Source organism: Aquarana catesbeiana, linkage group LG12 (assembly GCF_042186555.1).
Source record: "Aquarana catesbeiana isolate 2022-GZ linkage group LG12, ASM4218655v1, whole genome shotgun sequence".
Lineage (NCBI taxonomy): Eukaryota > Metazoa > Chordata > Amphibia > Anura > Ranidae > Aquarana > Aquarana catesbeiana.
The window spans coordinates 105,389,789-105,412,756 of record NC_133335.1 but is presented as its reverse complement, the minus strand read 5'-3'; the positions used below and the strand labels follow the sequence as shown (position 1 = coordinate 105,412,756).

The 22,968-nt window shown below is 44.5% G+C and overlaps 1 protein-coding gene across 1 annotated transcript in view; it reads left to right on the top strand.

The window, feature by feature from the left end:
- The window catches only part of ARHGAP23 (Rho GTPase activating protein 23), a 529,546-nt gene that overhangs the window by 397,064 nt on the left and 109,514 nt on the right, over positions 1 to 22,968 (top strand). The window contains exons 15-16 of the mRNA XM_073608262.1: positions 15,647 to 15,768; positions 16,563 to 16,718. Of these exons, the coding sequence (XP_073464363.1) occupies positions 15,647 to 15,768; positions 16,563 to 16,718 (278 nt within the window). The remainder of the gene's footprint in view (positions 1 to 15,646; positions 15,769 to 16,562; positions 16,719 to 22,968) is intronic.

Here is a 22,968-nt window from a genome sequence, read left to right as displayed (position 1 = left end):
ATCAGCGGCCAGTTCCAGCGTGAACCCGGCCGTGTGAAACCCGGCCTAAATACAAATAAACATAGGCTGAACATACACTATATTACCAAAAGTATTGGAACACCTGCCTTTACATGCACATGAACATTAATGGCATCCCAGTCTTAGTCCGTAGGATTAAATATTGAGTTGGCCCACCCTTTGCAGCTACAACAGCTTCAACTATTCTAGGAAGCTGTCCACAAGGTTTATGAGTGTGTCTATGCGAATGTTTGACCATTTTTCCAGATGCTCATTTTGTGAGATCAGGCACTGATGTGAACAAGAAGGCCTGGCTCGCAGTCTACGCTCTAATTCATCCCAAAGGTGTTCTATCGGGTTGAGGTAAGGACATGTCTTTATGGACCTTGCTTTGTGCACGGGTCAGAATAATTTGGTGGAGTGGGGATTATGGTGTGGGGTTCTTATTCAGGGGTTAGGCTTGGCCTTTGTTCCAGTGAGGGTAACTCTTAAGGCTCTTAAGGCATCAATCTTAAGGCGTCAGCATACCAGGACATTTTGGACAATTTCCTGCTCCCAATTTTGTGGGAACAGTTTGGGGATGGCCCCCTTCCTGTTCCAACATGACTGCGCACCAGTGCACAAAGCAAGGTCCATAAAGACATTGATGAGCGAGTTTGGGGTGGAGGAACTTAACTGGCATGCACAGAGTCCTGACCTCAACCAAATGGCACACCTTTAGGGTGAATTAGAGCAGAGATTGCGAGCCAGGCCTTCTCGACCAACATCAGTGCCTGACCTCAAAAATGCGCTTCTGGAAGAATGGTCAGGTATTCCCATTGACACACTCCTAAACCTTGTAAACAGCCTTCCCAGAAGAGTTGAAGCTGTTAAAGCTGCAAAGGGTGGGCCAACTCAGTAGTGAACCCTACGGACTAAGACTGGGATGCCATTAAAGTTCATGTGTGTGTGAAGGCAGGCGTCCCAATAATTCTGGTAATATAGTGTATACCAGTACCATTATACTCTCATAGACATAGACTGGTCCTTGGGTACCTGCGCGTACCTGTACTCCCTCCCTTTTCAGTCTGACCCCAACTAGATTGCACATGCTGGGTTGCTTTTAAACTTGTTAAGCTGACAAATGTATGTCTCTCATTGACTATACATATATATATTTTACCAGCATGTTTATGTCTATCAGAGTATAATGGTACTGTTATATGTTCAGCCTATGTTTTTACCTGATTTTAACATTGTTACAAAAAAAACCTGTTTTTATTGCATGGTTGTATTTTGCGTTGGTGTCTTTATTATTATTTGTATTATTATAATACAGGTTTTTTTTTTTCATCTATGTAGACAATCGGGGGGTGCGACCGGATGCAGGAGAGGGCAAGAGTGAGCGTGCGAGAGTGAGCGTGTGAGGTGCTTCTCCTCCGCTCCGCTTCTCATGGTGTGGCCGCCTAAGATAGAGAACCCCCGGCTTGGGGAGCCGCTCGACACCCCCCCCCCCCCCCCCGGCTTCGCTTGTGCTGTAGCGAGAGTAGGGTTGCCCTCTAGAGTGCAGGTTTGAAGCGGGGACGCCGAGGCCGGGGGCGCACGCAATCTCGCGAGATCTCAGGCGCCAGTGATCTCATTGCGGATAGTGCTGACACTGAGAGACACGGAGAGATCAGCTAGTGGAGGGTATATCTCTGGGAAAAGTGGAGATAGCTGACGGAGCCCTAATCCCCCCTCCTTAACAACAAGTTAAAAGCAACGAATAACAATTTTTCAACCACCCGCTTAAAAGCTACCTTGTCCAGAAAACACGCAGCAGAGGAACAGCCATCCCAGGAGGAGACTCAATTAACCCGTACTGCAAAGGAGAAGGGCAACCAGACGGCAGCTGCTGTAGCCGCCAAATTGGAGCGATATGCTCACACAGCTTCCCTGTCACCTGCTAAAGAGGGCTGTCAACAGGCAATAACGCAACCCAAAGTACAGAAGAACTCCTCAACAGACAGAGCCAAGGCCAGGTATCCTCAAACCCACCTACCCCATCAAGCACCAAAACAGTAAGTACTAAAGGGTCAGGGGGAGGAAAACCTGGAACTGTATTTGCAATCTCTGCTGTAGCACCTGAGCTGGCCCCTGCACCTGGCCCTATATTGCTGAAGAAGGAACCTTCATTGAGAGATGTATTAATGCAATCAATAACTGTAAGGATTCAATTACTAGTTTGGACACCCAGCTAAAAAGCATTAAGGAGGAAATACTTACCATGGGGCAAGAACTCGGTAAAACTGTGCAAAGGACAACTGCTTTAGAGGAAAGAGTAAGCGCAGTTGAGGATGACCTGGATCCACTGAGGCGAGAAATTAAAGGGCTTAAAGAACAAATGGACATACAGGCAGCTAAACTCGATGAAATGGAGAATAGAAGTCGCAAAAAAAATGTTATAGGCCTGCCAGAGCGAAACGAGGGCCCCAATCCCATAACATTTTTTGGAGGAGTGGTTCAAATTTTTGGGCCCACTACCTTTTACGCCATTATTTGCGATCAAAAGAGCACGCCGAATCCCCTTTAAAACCCGTCAGGCGGGGGACTACCCTAGACTGCTACTCCTCAAAATTCTTAACTATAATGATAAGGTGACCCTGTTACAGATGGCCAGAGAGTTGGGGGACATTAAGTTCAATGGGGTTAAGGTTTCACTTTACCCAGACTTCTCGCCAGATCTTCAAAAGCGCAGAGCTGAATTTATATAGATCAAGCGCAACCTCGTGAATTATAAGGTTGTATATGCATTGTTGTACCTGGCCCACTTAGGTGTGACAGCATTTGGCAGGACTGTTCTTTAACTCCCCAGTTGACGCCTTACAGTGGTTGGAGCAAAACAAGAAGGTCTTATAGCACCGTAGAATTTAGGGCGCATGGAATTGCTACTGTTTGGATTTGACTATGGGTTTTTTTTTTCTTTCCTTTTCTCTCTTTTTTATGCATGCATATGTGCATGTGTATTTGTATGTCATATGCATAGTTCTGCGGGGGGAGATATTTGGCACCGACTCCCATTGTCTGTAGCAGGATGCTGTCATTTAACAAAGATGATATGGCTACCCCAGATACTATATCTTTCATAACTCCCCAATTTGGATTGGCCAAAAGTGGTTTAAAAGAAAAGAATCCCTGTTTAGGGACTTAATTCAGAAAAGGGCCAATCTAGAATCAGTTTGCAAACTATGCAGTTACTGACCAAAGAAGGAGGTATGGTGGTTCCACATCCGAGGTCATATTTTTTGGCATCTCAGCTACAGCAGCTAGCGGGATGTGGCGCCCTTAGAGGGGGAAATTCTAGCGCCAGGATGATGATAATGGGGGCCCCGCATAGCACATTGATAGAGGTTTTAGAGGCAGATTAATATAACCATAGATGCCCGACGATAAAATTAATCAGCTAAATATGGCAGACAACAAAAGTATTGCTGGGGTACAGAGGGATATCAGAATATGCCCCTCTATGGAACAATAGAAATCTAGTGGAACTAAGAGATATAGAGAGGCCTATGGAATGGGAGAGACAGGGCATTAATCGTCTAAGCCAATTATATGAGGACAACGTTCTGAAAACATTCTTAGACTTAAAATGGGAATTTAATATACCAAGCAACTCATTCTATACTCATTCTATAAATACCGTCAAATCAGGCATGCTATCCAGATGCAGTTCAGGTAGCAGATAATTGAATGGACCCAGATCCCCACCCTGGCACATCCAAAGGATTAATCTCTGAGCTATATGCCAGACTGGTAGTTAAAATAATAAATCGAGCGGGACCTTCCAAGAGTAGAGAGAGATGTGGGGTCAATGACTACAGAGGAATGGAATAGGATCTTGAGACGAGGAACACTCGTCTCGATTTCCCACTCACAGAAGGTATCTCACCTCTTCTTAATCCATAGAGTATATTACACCCCTAAAAAAAAATGTTCAAATTTGGGTGGAGACAACACGACCAGTGCCCCAGGTGCAGAGCATCAGGGGACCTTATCCATATGGTATGGAATTGCCCGAAACTATTCAGATACTGGGTAGAGATTGTAGATAGGATAAATAAAACCTTTAAGACTGCAATACAGCCGACGGCCAGGACCTGCTTAATGGGGGATGTGGAGGGGGGTAGAGTCCCGAAAGACACCATTGAAGTAGTGCTAAGATGTCTATTTCAGGCGAGAAAATTAATCGCACAGCAATGGCAAGCACACAAACCCCCGACTGTAGAGAACTGGGCCGAGATCATAAATTTAATAGTTGGGAACGAGAGAGTGATATATATTAGACAAGGTAGTTATAGGAAGTTTGAGAGAATGTGGAGATCCTGGCTGGATAAGATGGGGTTTCCCCTATAGGGGAGAATGGTGAACGCATAGCGACCCCCCCTGCCCTTTTTCTTTTTTTGATTTTCTCTTCCTTTCCCCTCTTATCCCTGGTTGCTCCCACTCCCCCTTTATTGAGGATTTTTTGTTGTCCCTTGCTCTGACATTCTTTCTGACCCCTTGCAATAGGTTTGCCTATATATTTGTTCTCTTTGATAATTTTTTAATCAATAGAATTCATATATAGCTAAAAATTGGGTAGTGTGAGGGTGGGGGTGGGTTGTGAGGGTGAGGGTGGGGGTGGGTTGGGAGGGAGGGAGTGGGTAGATAAAACATGTACTGTAATACATTACACAATATTTTATAATGTTACTTTTTAACTTTTTTGCCATTTGTATAATAATAATACAACAAATAAATAAAAAAGTAAATATAATACAGGTTTTTTATAGTGCTGGCAGTTTACGCAGCACTTTGCAACATAAGGGCAGATAGTACAATTAGAACACAGTTTAATACAGTAGGAATCAGAGAGCCCTGCTCATTAGAGCTTACAATCCAAGATGGAGGGTCAAGAGATACAAAAGGTAATAACTGTGGGAGGTGGGCTGATGGAGAAAATAAAATGTACAGTTGTTAGGTGGGGGCCGAATAGGCCTCTCTGAAGAGATTTCTTTTCAGGGATGAAAGTGGATAGAGAAGGAGATAGTCAGACAGATTGGGGTAGGGAGTTCCAGAGGATGGGCATGGGATGAGGTTACAAGGGAGCTAGAGAGCTGGAGGTCTTGGGCACGATTTGGTTGGTATTTTGAGAGTAGATTAGTGATGTAGCTGGGGGCCGAGTTGTTGGATGGCTTTGTAAGTTATTGTTAGTATCTTAAATTTAATTTTTTGGGTGAGCGGAAGCCAGTGGAGGGATTGGCACAGAGGTATAGCAGAAACTGAGCAGTTTGTAAGGTGGAAGAGCCTGGCAGCAGCATTCTTGATAGACTGAAATGGGGATAGCCTATGTAAGAGTAAGCCAATGAGGAAGGGAGTTGCAGTAATTGAGGCGGAAGATGACAGGGAGTAAATTAGAAGATTTGTGGCATCATTGGTTAGGAAGGGGCGTATCTTGGAGGTGTTGCGGAGGTTGAGCAAGCTTTGGACAGTGAATGGATGTGGGGCTAAAAGGATAGTTCAGAGTCCAGGATTACACCTAGAACCTTGGCGTGTGGGGATGGGTTGATAGTTGAGCTGAGATTTTGACATAGTAATCAGAAGAGGCATGTGGGGGAGGAAATCTAATGAGCTCAGTTTTGGATAGATTGAGTTTGAGGAAGTGGTGTGATATCCAGGCTGATATGTCTGTTAGTAAATTAGTTATGCGTGAGGAGACTAATGGAGTGAGCTGAAGGGTAAAGAGATAGATTTGGGTGTCATCAGCATAGAAATGGTATTGAAAGCCATAAGAGGCAATCCACTGACCCAGGGAGGAGGTATAGATTGAGAATAGGAGAGGTCAAAGAACAGAACGTTGGGTAACCCTGAGGGAAAAAGGAAGAGCAGCAGAGGGAGTAGAATTGTAAATGACACTAAAGGTACAGTGGAATAGGTAGGATGAGAGCCAGTAAAAAGTACGTCGTGAAGGAGTGGAGTTTTTTTTTTTTTTCGAGGGTGGTCCACTGTGTCAGAGGCAGCAGAGAAGTCCAGGAGTAGTAGTACAAAATAGTGTCCATTGGTTTTAGCCGTTGGTAGATCGTTTGTGAGTTTAAGGAGATCAATTTCCCTGGAGTGTTGAGGGCGAAATCTGGACTGAAGTGGATCAAGAAGTTTGTTCTCAGTCAGATGGTCGCTCAGTTGGTTGTAGACCAGACGTTCAAGGAGTTTGGAGGAAAAGCGGAGTAAGAAGATGGGGTGTAGGTTAAGATTGGTGGGGTCCAAAGAGGGCTTTTTAAGGATGGGGGTGCCTAGTGCATGTTTTGGAAATTTGGGAAAGGTGTCAGAAGAGAGATTAAATATATGCATTAGAGAGTGTAAAATGGAGCCAGAGGGTGACCGTAGCATTTGTGAGGAAGCAGGCTCCAGGGGGTAGGTGGTTAGGTGAGCATTAGAAAAAAGTTTAGCAACCTCGTCAATAGTAGCATGCACCTGTGGTCATGGGGTGTTAAGTAGGGGAGGTATCTGCGCATTGGAGATCTCACAAATTGTAGCAATCTTATTTTTTTAAGCGATTGGCGATCTCCAGGGCAGTGAGTGAGTTAGTGGGTGGAGGCAGTGGAGGACAAAGAAGAGAGTTGAAGGTAGAAAAGAGTTGACTGGGACTGGATGAGAAGGTGTTAATGAGAGTGATAAAATAGGACTGCTTGGCAGTGAGGAGGCAGCAATAGTATTTTTGAAGGACAGATTTATATAGTATTTGTTGAAGTCTTTCTGGGACTTAGTCTTAGGCCACAGGTGCCTAATAGCGCGGCTATGATTTTTGAGACATCTGGTGTCATCTGCCAAGGTTGTAGGGGTCGGGGCTTGTCTAGGGAGGATGACTGTGAGCTGTTGTAGACAGAAGTGGCTAGGTTGGGGCAGGGGTGAGATTTTGTCAGAGGTGGTCAGTAGCAGAGTAGAGAAGAGAAGGGTTGGGGTGGCAAGGGTTTCTATGGGTACATGTTGGAGGGCAGTTGGAGGGAGAGGAGGTGGAAGACAGAAAGAGAATGAAACTAATAAGGTGGTGATCAGAGAGTGGGAGACGATCGTTGAAGAGGTTGCACAGAGTGCATAGGAAAATACAAGATCAAGGGTGTTGCCATCGGAGTGAGTAGGAGCCTGTATCCATTGCTTCAGTTCAAAAGAGGAGATAGACTGAGAAGTTTAGTAGTAGCAATAGTAATCACATTAACAGGGATGTTGAAGTCACCGAGAATGATTGTGGGGATTTCAAAAGAGAGAAATGGGGGTAGCCAGGCAGAGAAGTCATCAAGGAAGATTAAAACTGGTCCAGGGGGCTGGTAGATGACAGCAATTCTTAGAGAAACAGGAGAAAATAGACAACTTCAAAGTGCCTCAAAAGAGGAGAGTCTCAAAGAGGGAGGTGGGTGAAGTACCTGATAGGTGCTGTGTGAGGCTAAAAGGATTCACACTCCACCTCCCTTCCGTCCAGAAAAGGCCACCATGGGAGAAGGAAGCAAGAGAAGCAGTGTCAGGTTCATGAAGCCAGATTTCGGTAATGGCAAGTAGGTTAAAGGAATTTGTGATAAAGAGGTTGTGGAGGGATGTGAGTTTGTTATATAAGCCGTGGGGTGGAGAAGAGGTGAAGGAAAGCGAGTTTAAGGAGAGAGAGGACACCACTGCCAGAAGGAGTGGAAGGAGAGCTGAATAGAGAGACAGGGTCACCTGCAGCCTGTTTGGTGCTTTTCAGTGCAGTTTGCTATGTTCACTTGAGAGGCCGCACTAGACAGTTGGACCTTCGCAACGTTCAGGTCCCAGACAGACCCTAACAGGATCTTTATTCAAACAGCAGCCCTGAAGAAGGGGACGTCCTTGGTCCCCCGAAATGCGTGGGCTTTGTTCTGTCACCTGTACCCTTATTAAAGCGGTTTATTTCTCAACTATTGCATTTTGGGCGCTCCGTTACATTTACCTCCTTTGAACTAATTTTTGGTATGCCTTTTAACCATCTTCTGGGACTGAAGGAGTATGCTCTCATTACCTAAAGTAATGCTGTTCTTTTGACACTTCTGCTGCCCTTTTCCCTGCCTAGAAACCTTTGTTCCAATATGCAGATTTTAATCTTTGTTCATCAGTTTGACTTCTGGAAGGCACATCTGGTGCACCTGTACCAGAAACTGGGCACAGACCATGGAAAATTGGTTTCTGCATATTTAAATGTTCTTGCATATTATTTTTCTTCCTCTGGAGACACAGCAGTCCATGCAACTGCACCACTGGACAATCTGGCAGCTCATTGCCTTACCAGGAGCAAAGATGTACAGCTCTAACTTGATTAACCCCTTCTTTAGCTGCAAGGGGCTTAGGTTAGGAGCTTTTGGTCATCTGTAATGTAAGGATCTCTAAAAGGGCACTATATGCTGTTTTGCCTATACAGTGCATCAATCAAAAAAACGTAATACATAAAAAAGGAAAAGGAGGAAGGTAGAGACTGAACTTATTAATACCGTAAAGTGTAAGTGTTTCTGGAGTTGTGCTATGTATAAATTGAGGCTAACCTCACTATAGTAGTGTAACAGGGAAACGTAAGTAAGGTAAAAACTCAGCCCAGGGTCACTGGGATTCATTACTGTAGGGATCAATGGGGGGTCTTCCCAAAGTATATTAGAACTAGCTAGCCAGGCGGATCACCCCTTTGGGATCATGCTGTGACCCGCCCGGCTCCGACCAGGTTAGTTGTAAATCTTCGTATCCCCCTCCCATCCCAATATAGAAATGTAACAAGACCCCAAGTTCAGTCAACTCACAAGGTAGCTCTTCCCTATTACAGAGCTACTCCTTTCACTGGGAGCATTTACATCCGCTGGTACAGTGTATGTATGTATGTATCGTGTCCGTAAAAAGGTATTAACCTTAAAAGTCTCTTCCACCCAAAGAACCAGCCAGGTAGTGTGTAGAAAGGAGAAAAGAAAAGAGAAGAAAAGGCAAAGAAGGGAGAAGGGGGAGGGGGAAAAGGAAGGGAGGGTCACCTCTAGCAGAATAGCTTTTCAGGTAAGTATATGACCTGGATATAGTGGGATCTTGATGTACACTGCCCAAGGTTCCCAAATGGCCATGAATTGTTGGGTCTTATCCAAGAGAGTTGCTGTCATATGTTCCTGAGTCATTATCCAGGAAATTTTGCGTTTATTAGATTGGATAGAGACCCTAAGTTTTTTCCAGGCTCTTGCTAGTGATATTTTGGCTCCTAAAAATATGAAGAAGATTAAAGCTTACGTGTGTTTGTGAGCACCAGTGATTCTGTGATTCAATAGTACTATTTTAGGGTCTAGGGAGATTGCTGTCCCGGTGACTTTCCGCACTAAAGCAAAAAAGTGGTTACAGAAGCTGCGGATGCGTGGACACGTCCACCATATGTGATGAATAGTCCCCAAGTGGCCGCAGCCCCTAAAACAAAGGGGTGAAGCATCCGGGTATATCTTTGCTAGTCTTGTGAGAACATAGTACCACCTAGTGATCAGTTTGACATTTGCTTCAATTAAGCCCGTGTTCATAATGCCTTTATAAGAACGTCTAAAGGAGCAAAACCATTCCTCCGGATCCAGGTGGAGGTCCAGGTCAGACTCCCAAGCTTGAGCATGGGTAGGCAAGGTTGCGTTCTGAGCAAGTGAGGTATATATGAGTGATATACCACCCCTCTGATCCATGAGGTTTGAGCACCACTGTTCATACGCAGTAGGATTGGGAGAGGGAGATTTATCAGTCCATAGGGTGTGGAGGAAGTGCCTGATCTGGGAAAGGCAAAATCTCTCTGTATCTGGCATCTCAAGCTTGCTGAGGCAAATCCCCAGGGTAATGGGGCCCGAGGAGGTGAGGAAGTGGCCTATTCTGAATAACCCCTTATTTAACCACCATCTAAAGGCCTGAATGTTCATCCCCGGTTGGAAGCTGGGGTTATGGAATAGGTGAGAAAGAGGTTTTAGTGCTGATATTAATGAGGACTGTTTCTGCAATGTGTCCGAAAGTGCCACTGAGTGGGAAAGATGGGGGGTCGTAGTCACGGGGGGAGGGGCACCATAAGAGGAAATCTAATGTGTGATGGGGAACCGCTTGTCTTTCCATAGCAATCCAGTGAGGCTTGGATCCCCTGGAGTAGACCATAGAAATCTGCGTTAGTTGCGTCACTTGATAATACAACCAAACGTTTGGTAGACCTAGTCCCCCTTGATTTTTGCTTCTATAGAGGATATCTCTAGAGAGGCGGTGACCTTTCATTCCTCAGACAAAGTCAATGATCTTAGATTTGTAATTTGGTAATATCCTTTTTGGGGATAGGAATTGGGAGGCATCTGAACAGGTATAGAATCCGGGGCATCAGGGTAATTTTCACCACATTTATCCTACCCAGCCAGGACAGATCACATCTCCCCCAGGTTTTGAGGTTTTCCTCCAACCTATGGAACATCGAAGGATAGTTGGCTATATAAAGTCTGTTGATATTGTTTGGAAGAGTGACCCCTAAGTATGGTATTGATGATGAAGCCCAGGTAAAGGGAAGACTTTGTTTTAGCCGGTCCAGTAGTGATGACGGGAGCGAAACATTTAACGCTAATGACTTTTTGGGTTGGAACGATAAGCCTGAGATAGTGCTGAACTTTTGGAATGTTTTGGGAAGAACTGGGTTAGAGAATGGAGATGTTATGAACAACAACATATCGTCCACAAATAGTGCACATTTATGTTCCTGGGCTCCACAAGTGACCCCCCTTGATGTCTGAGTTTGATCCAATAGCCAAAGCCAGGGTCTCAATGACTATCGCAAAGATCAGCTGTGAAAGAGGGCAACCCTGTCTAGTCCCTTTGCGAATATGGAAACTATCAGAGTAATGGCCTCGAAGGCGAACTTGGGCACTGGGGGAGGAGTAAAGTGAGTGAATAGTACCTACGAAGTGTGGGCCAAACACCCATCTCTCCAGGATCTTAAATAGATAGGGCCAAGCTACTGAATCGAAAGCCTTTTCCAGGTCTATTGAAAGTAGCATGCCCGTTTGCTTAGGTCCTCCATCCCATTGGGAATTTAAAAGAGAGATTATATCTATGGCCCTCCTCACCTGATCAGGCCCCTGCCTCCCCGGGATGAAGCCCACCTGGTCCTTGTCTATATATCTCGCTATAAAGCTAGACATTCTGGTGGCCAGAATTTTTGTCATGATTTTGACATTGTTTATAAGAGAGATCGGGCGCTAGTTCCCCACCTCGCTGGTGTCTTTCCCCGGTTTAGGTATCACCGATATAAAAGCTGTGTTAAGGTCTCTGTCCAGGGGGGCTCCATCCCATAGAGCGTTAAAAAATTTTGTCGTATAGGGGGCCAAAAGGGACCCAAATTTTTTTATAGTAACATTTTGAGAAGCCGTCTGGGCCTGGTGTTGACCCTTGTTTAAGCGATTTGATTATTTCAAGTACTTCTTCCGTGGAAAAGGGTTCGTCTAGTAGTTCTTTATGATTCCCATAGCTGAGGGATAGGGAGGTCTCTGAGGAAGGCATCTATTTTGGAGGGTGAGGGGGGGGAGCTATCTGTATATAGTTTTTGGTAGAAGTTGTGGAAGGCCTTCATGATGATGACAGGGTTTTGTGTTAGGTCCCCCGTTGCCGTTCGAATTTTGGGAAAAGATAGTGTACATGTTTTAGGGCTCAGTTTAGTCGCTAATTTGGCCCCTATTTTGTTCGCTTGATAGTAGAACCTGGCCCCTGACCAACATAGATGTTTTTCGGCAGAAGTGGTTAGAGTAAGGTTAAGTTGGACACGGCCATTGCTAGTTTTAAGAGTTTCCTTTGTAGGGTTACGTTTGTGCGATTTGCTTGCGGCAAGGAACTCGTCCGTGAGTTTCTGGGTATCTGCTCTTTTCTCTCTCTTTAGTTTAGAGGCCAACTGGATCAGTTGCCCCCTCATCAAAGTGTCGAGGGAGAAACCGAACCAGTGTCGTTTTCATGAAAATAATCCCTGATGGACCCCTCTAGGATAGTGCAGTGTACTGGGTTGCTTAAAAGAGATTCATTAAGTCTCCATTTGTATGTCTTTTCTACTCTCTGTGGGCAAACCATTGTCAAGGACATAATGGAGTGATCCGAAAGTGATGTGTCCCTAATTTGGGTTTTCGTAGCTAGAGGAATTGCGATGGCTGGTAAAAACATGTGATCTATCCTGGCATGAGTCCGGTTCCGGGGCTGAATAATGGGTGTAGTCTTTTGCCCTTGGATTGAGTTCTTTCCAAATATCCACCATCCCTAGGGTGTTTAATTGTTGAGCTATTTTGAGACTCTGTCTGGTCACTGGTTTCAGCCCGCTGGATTTGTCCAGGACCAGGTCAAAGGAGAGGTTCGAGTCCCCCCCCCATGACCACTGTCCCTTTAAAAAGTGGGCTCAATTTCAGAAGCATATCCTCGAAAAATGTTCCTTGTCCCCTGTTGGGGGAATAGTAGGAGAGAAAAGTAAATGATTCTCTGTCTGTAGTGCCCGTGGTCATCAGATATCGGCCCTCTGGATCCCTGACCACCTCGGACATTGAATAGTTAACCCTCTTGGAAAAGCCTATCGCTACGCCTCTAGTTTTGTTCTTGGCGTTGGCCAGGTAGAAGTTTGGAAAATTTTGGTGAAGAAACGAGGGATTGTATGAGGAGGGGAAGTGCGTCTCTTGAATGAGGACGATATCAGCTTTTAGACTGTGGTATTGGTGAAATAATTTCCTTCTTTTAATTGGGGAGTTTAGACCCTAGGCATTGCGGGAAAGGATCAATATCTTACATGAAGTATTAGTGGCCTCAATCACGGATCAGAGAGGTAGAAACACTGTGAGGAGAACAGAAGCTTACCCCTGGTGGTCCAGCCGTCTGAATAGGTAACATGCTCAGGTAATGCTCGCTGTCTCAAGCTTGCGAGTCGGTACCGGAACCTCCCCATTCTGGCTATGAAACCGAGGTGACCTGGTTGGTGGGAGGGAAAAAGGAAATGAGAGAGGAGGGTAGAAAAGAGAAAGAAAAAAGATTTTGTTAAGCTAAATCTTAAAAATAACATTTGATCATGTAGAACTTGGGGATAAAGAGTTGTCATCCCCATGGTCCAGGGAAGGCAGCGATTCCACCTCCCTGGGAAGTTTGGATTGTGTCCGACAGAAATGCAACTTCCTCTAGGAAACAATGAAAAGTGCACGGCAACCGTTCCGGTCCACCCACCCTAAAAAGATAAACTGTTTATGGATTTAGCCCCATAAGGAGCCCAGACTCTCTGGTATAATAATATTGAGCCCCTCGGAAAAGGCAGGGTGGAGGGGGGATATATTCCCTTGTAACATCCATTGCTAGGACGCCCCGCAGGTTCCTGGAGAACCCCCTAACCTCGGGGATCCCCAACTGCCCCCCAGCACCCTCTTCCACACCCCTCCCTTCCCATCCAGCACCAGGGGTGAGCTCCATAGGGAATATAACATTATAACCTATTAAACAATTTAAACAACACACCGTACACACAGTTCAGCCCATATCACAACTCCGGGGGAACCCAATTAGGTACATGGTAGATGAACAGAATTCTAGGAAAAGCATCCAACCGAGCTACATAACGAGTAGGTTGTGGAAGGTAAAAAAAAAGGAAAAGAAATGTGCCCGAAGGCTTGGAGGGAGTCCGTTAGAGGTCAACGGTACAGATCCTAAAGGAGCTGTGCAAGAAATCTTTTCAGGTGCCATAGATCGGTCTGTTAAGGGGTTCGTGAGTCTTTGGCCCTCTTGGTTTGTTGCTTCTGCCAGATCGGAGTAATTGGGCTAGTTGGAGGAGGTCTCTTGATTGAAGAGGATCCTTTCCCTGTAGTCTGGGATGGTATCTCTTGGGAGATGAGGCCTAATTGGATCAGCAGCCGCTCACCTTCAGCGAAGGATGAAAATCCATAGGGCTTGTTCTGGAAGGAAAAATTCAGGCGAAAGGGGAAGGCCCATCTGTATGTAATTTCCCTTTGTGATAGAATCAATAGAAGAGGCTTCAGCGACCGCCTTTTATGGACCATGAGGGGGGACAGGTCAGCAAAAATCTGTATTTGATGATCACTTATGGCAAGCTTTTCATTCGACCGTGCTGCTCTCATTACCTCCTCTTTGACTGAGTAGTAATGTCCCTGGGGAGACCATCTTTCTTCACTGGCTGGAATGCTCTGTGTGCTCTGTCTAACTCCAGTTTGTGGTCTGGTATGTCTGGGATAAGGTTCTTGATAAGGGTACGGACCGCCGGTTGCACTTCCTTTACCGATTCCGGGAGGCCGCGTATTCTGAAGTTGTTTCGGCGGGACCTGTTTTCTAAGTCATCTATTTTAAAAAGGGCCACTTCAAGTTGCTCCTGAATGTCCTGGATCCTGGCTGTATTTTGATTGATTCTGGCTGATGACTGGTCAGTTTTCTGTTCTATGTGCTCAATCCTCATCCCCAAGTGCTGGAGGTCAGCCTGTATGGCTGTGGTGATTTTGTGTTGCTGTCTGAGTGAGGCCTCTGGCCAGCATTGTGGAAAATGCTTCCATCAAAGCGGGTAGATCTGTGGGGGTTTGTGGCGGGGTATGTCTGTCAGTGACAGAGTTGGTGGGAGTGCTCAGCATGTCCTTCAGGGGGGTGAGGTGGAATTCTCCCATGGATCTCCCTATCAGGGATTCCGTGGATGCTGGTGAAATGGGGGCCCATTAAGGTGCACTTACTGCGTTCCTCCCCTGTATTGGGCTGGGGGCAGGCTCCTCTTCCTGGTCCGCAATAGACTCCTCTCCCTCCTGGTGTGTGCTGTGTGAGCTCGCGTCCGCCATCTTGGATCGGCCTGGCTGCAGCAGTGATTCCTCCAGCTGCCTTGCGAGGTGTCTTCTAGCGGGGCACCCGGTCATTAGTGTATGCCTGGGGATGACCCCGAGCAGTCCGCGGTGGAGCGGGTCTGGTCCGGGGGCTCTGACGGCTACAGCGGGCTGCAGTGGACAGGAACGGTGCAGAGCTCCGTGGCTAAGCAGCCATTTTAGGACGCTCCGTGCATGCGCTGTCTGGTGTCTGAATTCTCATCTCATCACCTGATCCATATGGTGGGATAAATGATTACCCAGTCAAACCGACAATGCTTTGATAAAAAAAAAAAACTGTTAGGCTAAAAATTGTCAGCTGAACAATGCTTTGCAGGCATTGTTTGGTTATGATGACAGCCAGCACTAGCAGCTGTCAGGATACAGTAGCCTGGCAGGGGAAATACAACCATCCATCCATCCATCCATGCTGTTTGTGTGGCTGGAGGAATCTGTCTTTTTTTTTTTTTTTTTTTTAAGTCCACAGGCTGAAAAAAAAATCTATTAGTGTATATGCAAATATGGAATTTTCTTCCAAGAACTGATGGCCGGCTGAGCCACTTTCCTTTTGCCTGCATGCAGAAGCAGAGTATATATATTTAAACACTTTAAAAATAACACTGTTGTTCGCTGGGCTCAGGTGCACCCCAGCCTTAATATACATAAGATCAGGTTACCAGTTCCTTTAGTTTCCATAATTCAGCCCTGTTTTTAGGTTTGTGTTGCTTTTGAAACTTTTTTATTCATCATGCAGAAGAGAGTGCTTTTTCTATTAAATTAGGTTTCATAAAGCTTTGTCTGATTTCTTCTAGCCGAGGAAGGAGCTTCATCTAAGGTCCCTTGGGGTATACATATTATAAAAAAGAACAAGAAGAGCCCTCCACGGGCTTTCGGGGTAAGGCTTGAGGATTGTCAGCCTGCAGCTGAAAATAAGGTAAGATGTCTTAATGTTGCTATACACTATTTTTTTTAATGTACTAGCAAAGTTTGCCTGTTCCAGAACAGGCAGGGTTGGCCATATTATAAGCAATACTACAAAAGTGTTTTAGCGGCAAGTGTGTAAAAGCAAGCAATGTGTGCAGGAGAGATGGGTAATGACAGTAGACAGTATGGGCAGGAAAGGACTCCAGGTGGGTATGACAGTAAGCATCATGTGCAGGAGAGGTGTGTAAAGGGTTTGACAAAAGGTAGTATGCAGAAAAGGATTTTGGGGAGTATGGAAGTTGGCATTATGTACAGGAGAGAAGTGTGTAGGAGTATGGCACTAAGCATGTAGAAAATGTGATAGTGGGGTAGTATGGGCAGGAGAGGAGTGTGGAGGATAGAACCATGGGCAATATGAGAAGGGGAGGAGTGTGCTAAACAGAAAAGGGGTATATAATAGTACACAGCATGTGCAAAGAATGTGTGGGATATGGCAGCACACAGCGTTAGCAAAAGAACAATGTGCAGGTTATCAAATTTCCCTGCTGAATTGGATATACTGTATATTTAATAGATTGTTCAGGTAGGCCCTCACACTATGTATTTATTTTAAAGGTGATTGTTCATCCTGTAAAGTTTATGGCCAGCTTTTTAGTGTTATTGCAGTCATTGCTGTGCTCTATTGACAGTTTAGGTCCTGTGCAGAGTGTTTTACTGATTGATTTCATTTTTAAGCTGGCCATCGACTTTCAGTTATATATTGTGGAGAAATCTCCTATGAAGACCATATTGTGTTATTTGCAGGGTGTTCCTCTTATTGTGGAGTTGTGTTGCACGTTGGTGGAAGAGAACGGTCTGGAGTACCTAGGAATATATCGTGTCCCTGGAAATAATGCAGTAGTGAGCAGCCTGCAAGAACAGCTCAACAAGGGATTATGTGATACCATCATGCAGGACCAGGTGAGTGGACCATCAATAACTCCAGCCTTATAGGGAGCACACATACTCTTCAAACTTTTAAGTGGAAAGTATCATATGTTTTTAGAGGTTACATATTTTCTCCAGAACCACACAGATTAGTGTATTAGTTCTAGCCATGCCTTTTTGGTATAAAAGAAAATCAAAAGATAGTTCACAGCTGACATACAGTTGTGTGAAAAAGTATTTTCCCCCTTTGTGATTTTTTTATTTTTTTTGCATTTCTCACACTTAAATGATTCAGATCATCAAACAAATTTTTATATTACACAAAGATAACCCAGGTAAATCCAAGATGCAGTTTTTAAATTATTTCATTTATTAAGGGAAAAAAGCCGTTCAAACCTGCCTGGCCCTATGAGAAAAAGTAATTGCCCCCTCCCATGCTGAATCATGAATGAACTATATATAATAACCACAATTTTTTGGAAAGCTGAGTTAAATTTCACTTGCCACACCAAGCCTGATTACTGTCAGACCCGTTGAATCAAGAAATCACATAAATAGAAGCTGTCTGACAAAGTGAAGCACGCTAACAGATCACAAAAAGCCACACATCATGCTACAATCTAAAAAAAATCAAGAACAGATTAGAAACAAAGTAATGTACATGTATCATCTAGGAAGGGTTTCAAAGCCATTTCTGAGGCTTTGGAACTCCAGTGAACCATGATGAGAGCCATTATCCACAAATGGAGATAACTTGGAACAGTGGTGAACCTTCCCAGGAGTGGCCGGCCTACAAAAATTACTCCAAGAGCATGACTCATCCAGGAGGTCATAAAAGAACCCAGAACAACATCAAAAGAACCGCAGACCTCACTTGCCTAAGGTAAGATCAGTGTTCATGATTCAACAATAAGAAAGACACTGGTCAAAAATGGCATTCATGGCAGCGTTCCAAGGCCAAAGCCACTGCTGACCAAAAAGAACACAAAGGCTCATCTCACATTTACCAAAAATCATCTTCATTATCCCCAACACTTTTAGGCAAATATTCTGTGGACTGATCAGACAAAAATTTAACTTTTTGGAAGGTGTTCATCCCGTTACATCTGGCATAAAACAAATACAGCATTTCATAACAAGAACATCATACCAACAGTCAGACATGGTGGTGGTAGCGTGATGGTCTTTCAGGACCTGGGTGACTTACCATAATTGATGGACCCATGAATTCTGAGCTCTATCAGAAAATCCTAAAGGACAATGTCCAGCCATCAGTTTGTGGCCTCAAGCTCAAGTGCACTTGGGTTATGCAGCAGGACAATGATCCGAAATACAACAGGAAGTCCACCTCCAAATTGTTCAAACAAAGCAAAATTTAGGTTTTGGAGTGGCCTAGTCAAAGCCCGCACTTAAATCCAATTGAGATGCTGTATCAGGACCTTACACAGGCCGTTCATGCTGGAAAACCCTCCAATGTGGCTGAATTAAAACAATTCTGCAAAGAAGAGTGGGCCAAAATTGCTCCACAACAATGTGAAAGACTCTCATTGCCAGTTATCGCAAACGCTTGATTGCAGTTGTTGCCGCCAAGGATGGCACAACCAGTTATTTGGTTTAGGGGGCAATTACTTTTTCACAAAAAAGTCAGGCAGGTTTGGACAGCTTTTTTGCCTTTAATAAATTAAACCATCATTTAAAAACTGCATTTTGTATTTACTCGGGTCATCTTTGTGTAATAATATAATTGACAAACATTAGGATGATATGGCGCACTCTGGATATAGCTATACAATATTAAAAAAGGGGTTGGGATAGGTTCACTTAGCGGGGCAATGAATCAAGACCATAACAATGAGTCTATGTAAGGATAATAAATATGCTGTCCTTGGTAGGCCGCCAGCTAAAACAGCTAGAAGAGACTCTGGAACATAGAAAGGAACAAAAAAGCAGCGCCTTCTAAGTGTAGCAAGTAGACATTTTAATGAATAAAAAGAAGTATGGAAACATTTACAAATAAGCGATAAATTCCAGCATTATATATATATGTATATGTATGTGTATGTGTGTGTGTGTGTATGTATGTATGTATATGTATATATATATATATATATGTATGTATATGTATATATATATATATATATATATATATATATATATATATATATATACATACACACACACAGTGGGGACAGAAAGTATTCAGACCCCCTTACATTTTTCACTCTTTGTTATATTGCAGCCATTTGCTAAAATCATTTAAAGCGGAGTTCCACACAAAAATGGAACTTCCGCCTTTCGGAACCCTCCTCCCCTCCGGTGTCACATTTGGCACCTTTCATGGGGGAGGGGGGTGCAGATACCTGTCTAAGACAGGTATTTGCACCCACTTCCGGCATAGACTCCCATGGGAGTCTATGCCTCTTCCCGTCCCGACCGCGCTGTCTGCTGGGAACACACAGCTCCCAGGAGAGAGCGGGGACCACTAGGGACGCGCAGCGCGACTCGCGCATGCGCAGTAGGGAATCAGGAAGGCAGCTGCCGAGAACCGAGCGGGTTCTCGGCGTCCCCTGCCGACATCGCTGGACCCTGGGACAGGTGAGTGGGCATGTATTAAAAGTCAGCAGCTGCAGTATTTGTAGCTGCTGGCTCTTAATATTTTTTTTTTTTTGGCGGTGTGGGTGAACCCCCGCTTTAAGTTCATTTTTTTTCCTCATTATTGTACACACATCACCCCATATTGACAGAAAAACACAGAATTGTTGACATTGTTGCTGATTTATTAAAAAAGAAAAACTGAAATATCACATGGTCCAGTATTCAGACCCTTTGCTGTGACACTCATATATCTAACTCAGGTGCTGTCCATTTCTTCTGATCATCCTTGAGATGGTTTTACACCTTCATTTGAGTCCAGCTGTGTTTGATTATACTGATTGGACTTGATTAGGAAAGCCACACACCTGTCTATATAAGACCTTACAGCTCACAGTGCATGTCAGAGCAAATGAGAATCATGAGGTCAAAGATACTGCCTGAAGAGCTCAGAGACAGAATTGTGGCAAGGCACAGATCTGGCCAAGGTTACAAAAACATTTCTGCTGCACTTACATTGTCTAAGAGCACAGTGGTCTCCATAATCCTTAAATGGAAGGCGTTCCGCCAAACTGAGCTATCAGGGGAGAAGAGCCTTGGTGAGAGAGGTAAAGAAGAACCCAAAGATCACTGTAGCTGAGCTCCAGAGATGCAGTCGGGAGATGGGAGAAAGTTGTAGAAAGTCAACCATCACTGCAGCCCTACACCAGTCGGGGCTTTATGGCAGAGTGGCCCGACGGAAGCCTCTCCTCAGTACAAGACACATAAAAGCCTGCATGGAGTTTGCTAAAAAAACACCTGAAGGACTCCAAGAGAACTTTTTGGCCTTAATTCTAAGCGGTATGTGTGGAGAAAACAGGCACTGCTCATCACCTGTCCAATACAGTCCCAACAGTGAAGGCAGCATCATGCTGTGGGGGTGTTTTTCAGCTGCAGGGACAGGACGACTTGTTGCAATCGAGGGAAAGTTGAATGCGGCCAAGTACAGGGATATCCTGGATGAAAACCTTCTCCAGAGTGCTCAGGACCTCAGACTGGGCTGAAGGTTTACCTTCCAACAAGACAATGACCCTAAGCACACAGCTAAACTAACTAAGGAGTGGCTTCACAACAACTCCGTGACTGTCTTTGAATGGCCCAGCCAGAACCCTGACTTAAACCCAATTGAGCATCTCTGGAGAGACCTAATAATGGCTAGCCACCAACGTTTACCATCCAACCTGACAGAACTGGAGAGGATCTGCAAGCAGAAATGGCAGAGGATCCCCAAATCCAGGTGTGAAAAACTTGTTGCATCTTTCCCAAAAAGACTCATGGCTGTATTAGATCAAAAGGGTGCTTCTACTAAATATTGAGCAAAGGGTCTGAATACTTAGTTTTTCTTTTTTAATAAATCTGCAAAAATGTCAACAATTCTGTGTTTTTCTGTCAATATGGGGTGCTGTGTGTACATTAATTAACCGGTACTATAGAAGGGACGGACTGCACCTAAATGAGGAGGGTGCAGATCTGCTGGGAATGAAGATGGCCAAAAAGTTAGAGGGGTTTTTAAACTAGGCGATGGGGGGGAGGGTCCAGAGACAGTGATAGCCAGCGCGGAAGATATTCCAGAGGGTAGTATTGGGGGCATTAGTGGTAGGTTAACCAAAGCACAAAATCACAAGGTGAGTATAGTAGCAAGTCCTAGTTGCAATCTTGAAACACCCAATACGAGGACAATATGCGACCGGTCTAAACTATGTGGCATGTTCACTAATGCCAGGAGCATGGCGGACAAGATGGGTGAACTAGAGATACTGTTGTACAAGGAGGATTTGGATTTTGTGGGAATTTCAGAGACCTGGTTCAACAGCTCTCATGATTGGCTGGCAAACATTCAAGGGTATACCCTATACCGCAAGGATAGAGAGGGTAAAAAAGGGGGAGGGGTATGCCTATATATCAAGAATAAGGTACAAGTGATTGTGAGAGATGACATCACTGAGGGGGCTAGGGAGGAGGTGGAATCTTTGTGGGTAGAGCTCCAAAGGGATGAAGCTAAGGGGAAAATAATACTGGGAGTATGCTATAGGCCCCCTAACCTGAGGGAGGAAGTGGAGTCGGATCTCCTATCGCAAATTGGATTAGCAGCAAGGATGGGAAGTGTTATAATAATGGGGGATTTTAATTATCCAGACATAGACTGGGCGGAGGGAACCGCGCATTCATTTAAGGCTCGCCAGTTCCTTAATGTCTTGCAGGACAATTTTATGGGTCAGATGGTAGATGCACCAACTAGAAATAAAACATTACTAGATCTACTGATTACCAACAATACAGACCTGATCACAGATGTGGAAATACGGGGCAATTTAGGTAACAGCGATCACAGGTCAATTAGTTTCAGTATAAGTCACACAAATAGGAAACATGAAGGGAACACAAAGACACTGAATTTCAAAAGAGCCAACTTCCCTAAACTACAAACCTTGCTAAAAGGCATAAATTGGGATAAAATATTAGGAACAAAGAATACGGAGGAGAGATGGGTTTGCTTTAAGAGCATATTAAATAAGGGCATTAGCCAATGTATCCCATTGGGTAATAAATTTAAATGAGCGAACAAACATCCTGGATGGCTTAACTCCAATGTAAAAATGCATATAAAAGCAAAGGAGAAGGCCTTCAAAAAATACAAGGTTGAGGGATCATCCTCAGCATTCAGAATTTATAAAGAATGCAATAAGAAATGTAAGGGTGCAATTAGGACGGCTAAGATAGAACATGAAAGACACATAGCGGAGGAGAGCAAAAAAATCCCAAGTAAACAGTAAAAAAGGGAGGACAGACCATATTGGCCCATAAAGAATGAGGAAGGACATCTGGTTACAAAGGATGGGGAGATGGCAAAGGTATTGAATTTATTCTTCTCAATCTTCACGAGTGAATCGGGGGGCTTCAGTAACCAAAACTGCAGTGTTTATCCTCATGACACAACACAGGAAGCACCTACATGGTTAACGGAGGACGGAATTAAAATTAGACTTGAGAAACTTAACATTAATAAATCACCGGGACCAGATGGCTTGCATCCGACGGTACTTAGGGAACTCAGTCAGGTGATTGCCAGACCGTTGTTCCTAATTTTTACAGACAGTCTATTGACTGGAATGGTACCAGCTGATTGGAGAAAAGCCAATGTAGCACCAATATTTAAAAAGGGCCCAAAAAACATCCCTGGGAATTACAGACCAGTTAGCCTAACATCAATAGTATGTAAACTCTTGGAGGGGATGATAAGGGACTATATACAAGATTTTAGTAATAAGAATGATATCATTAGCAGTAATCAGCATGGATTCATGAAGAATCGTTCTTGCCAAACCAATCTATTAACCTTCTATGAGGAGGTGAGTTGCCATCTAGATAAAGGAAGGCCCGTAGACGTGGTGTATCTGGATTTTGCAAAAGCATTTGACGCAGTTCCCCATAAACGTTTACTGTACAAAATAAGGTGCGTTGGCATGGACCATAGGGTGAGTACATGGATTGAAAACTGGCTACAAGGGCGTGTTCAGAGGGTGATGATAAATGGGGAGTACTCAGAATGGTCAGGGGTGGGTAGTGGGGTTCCCCAGGGTTCTGTGCTGGGACCAATCCTATTTAATTTGTTCATAAACGACCTGGAGGATGGGATAAACAGTTCATTCTC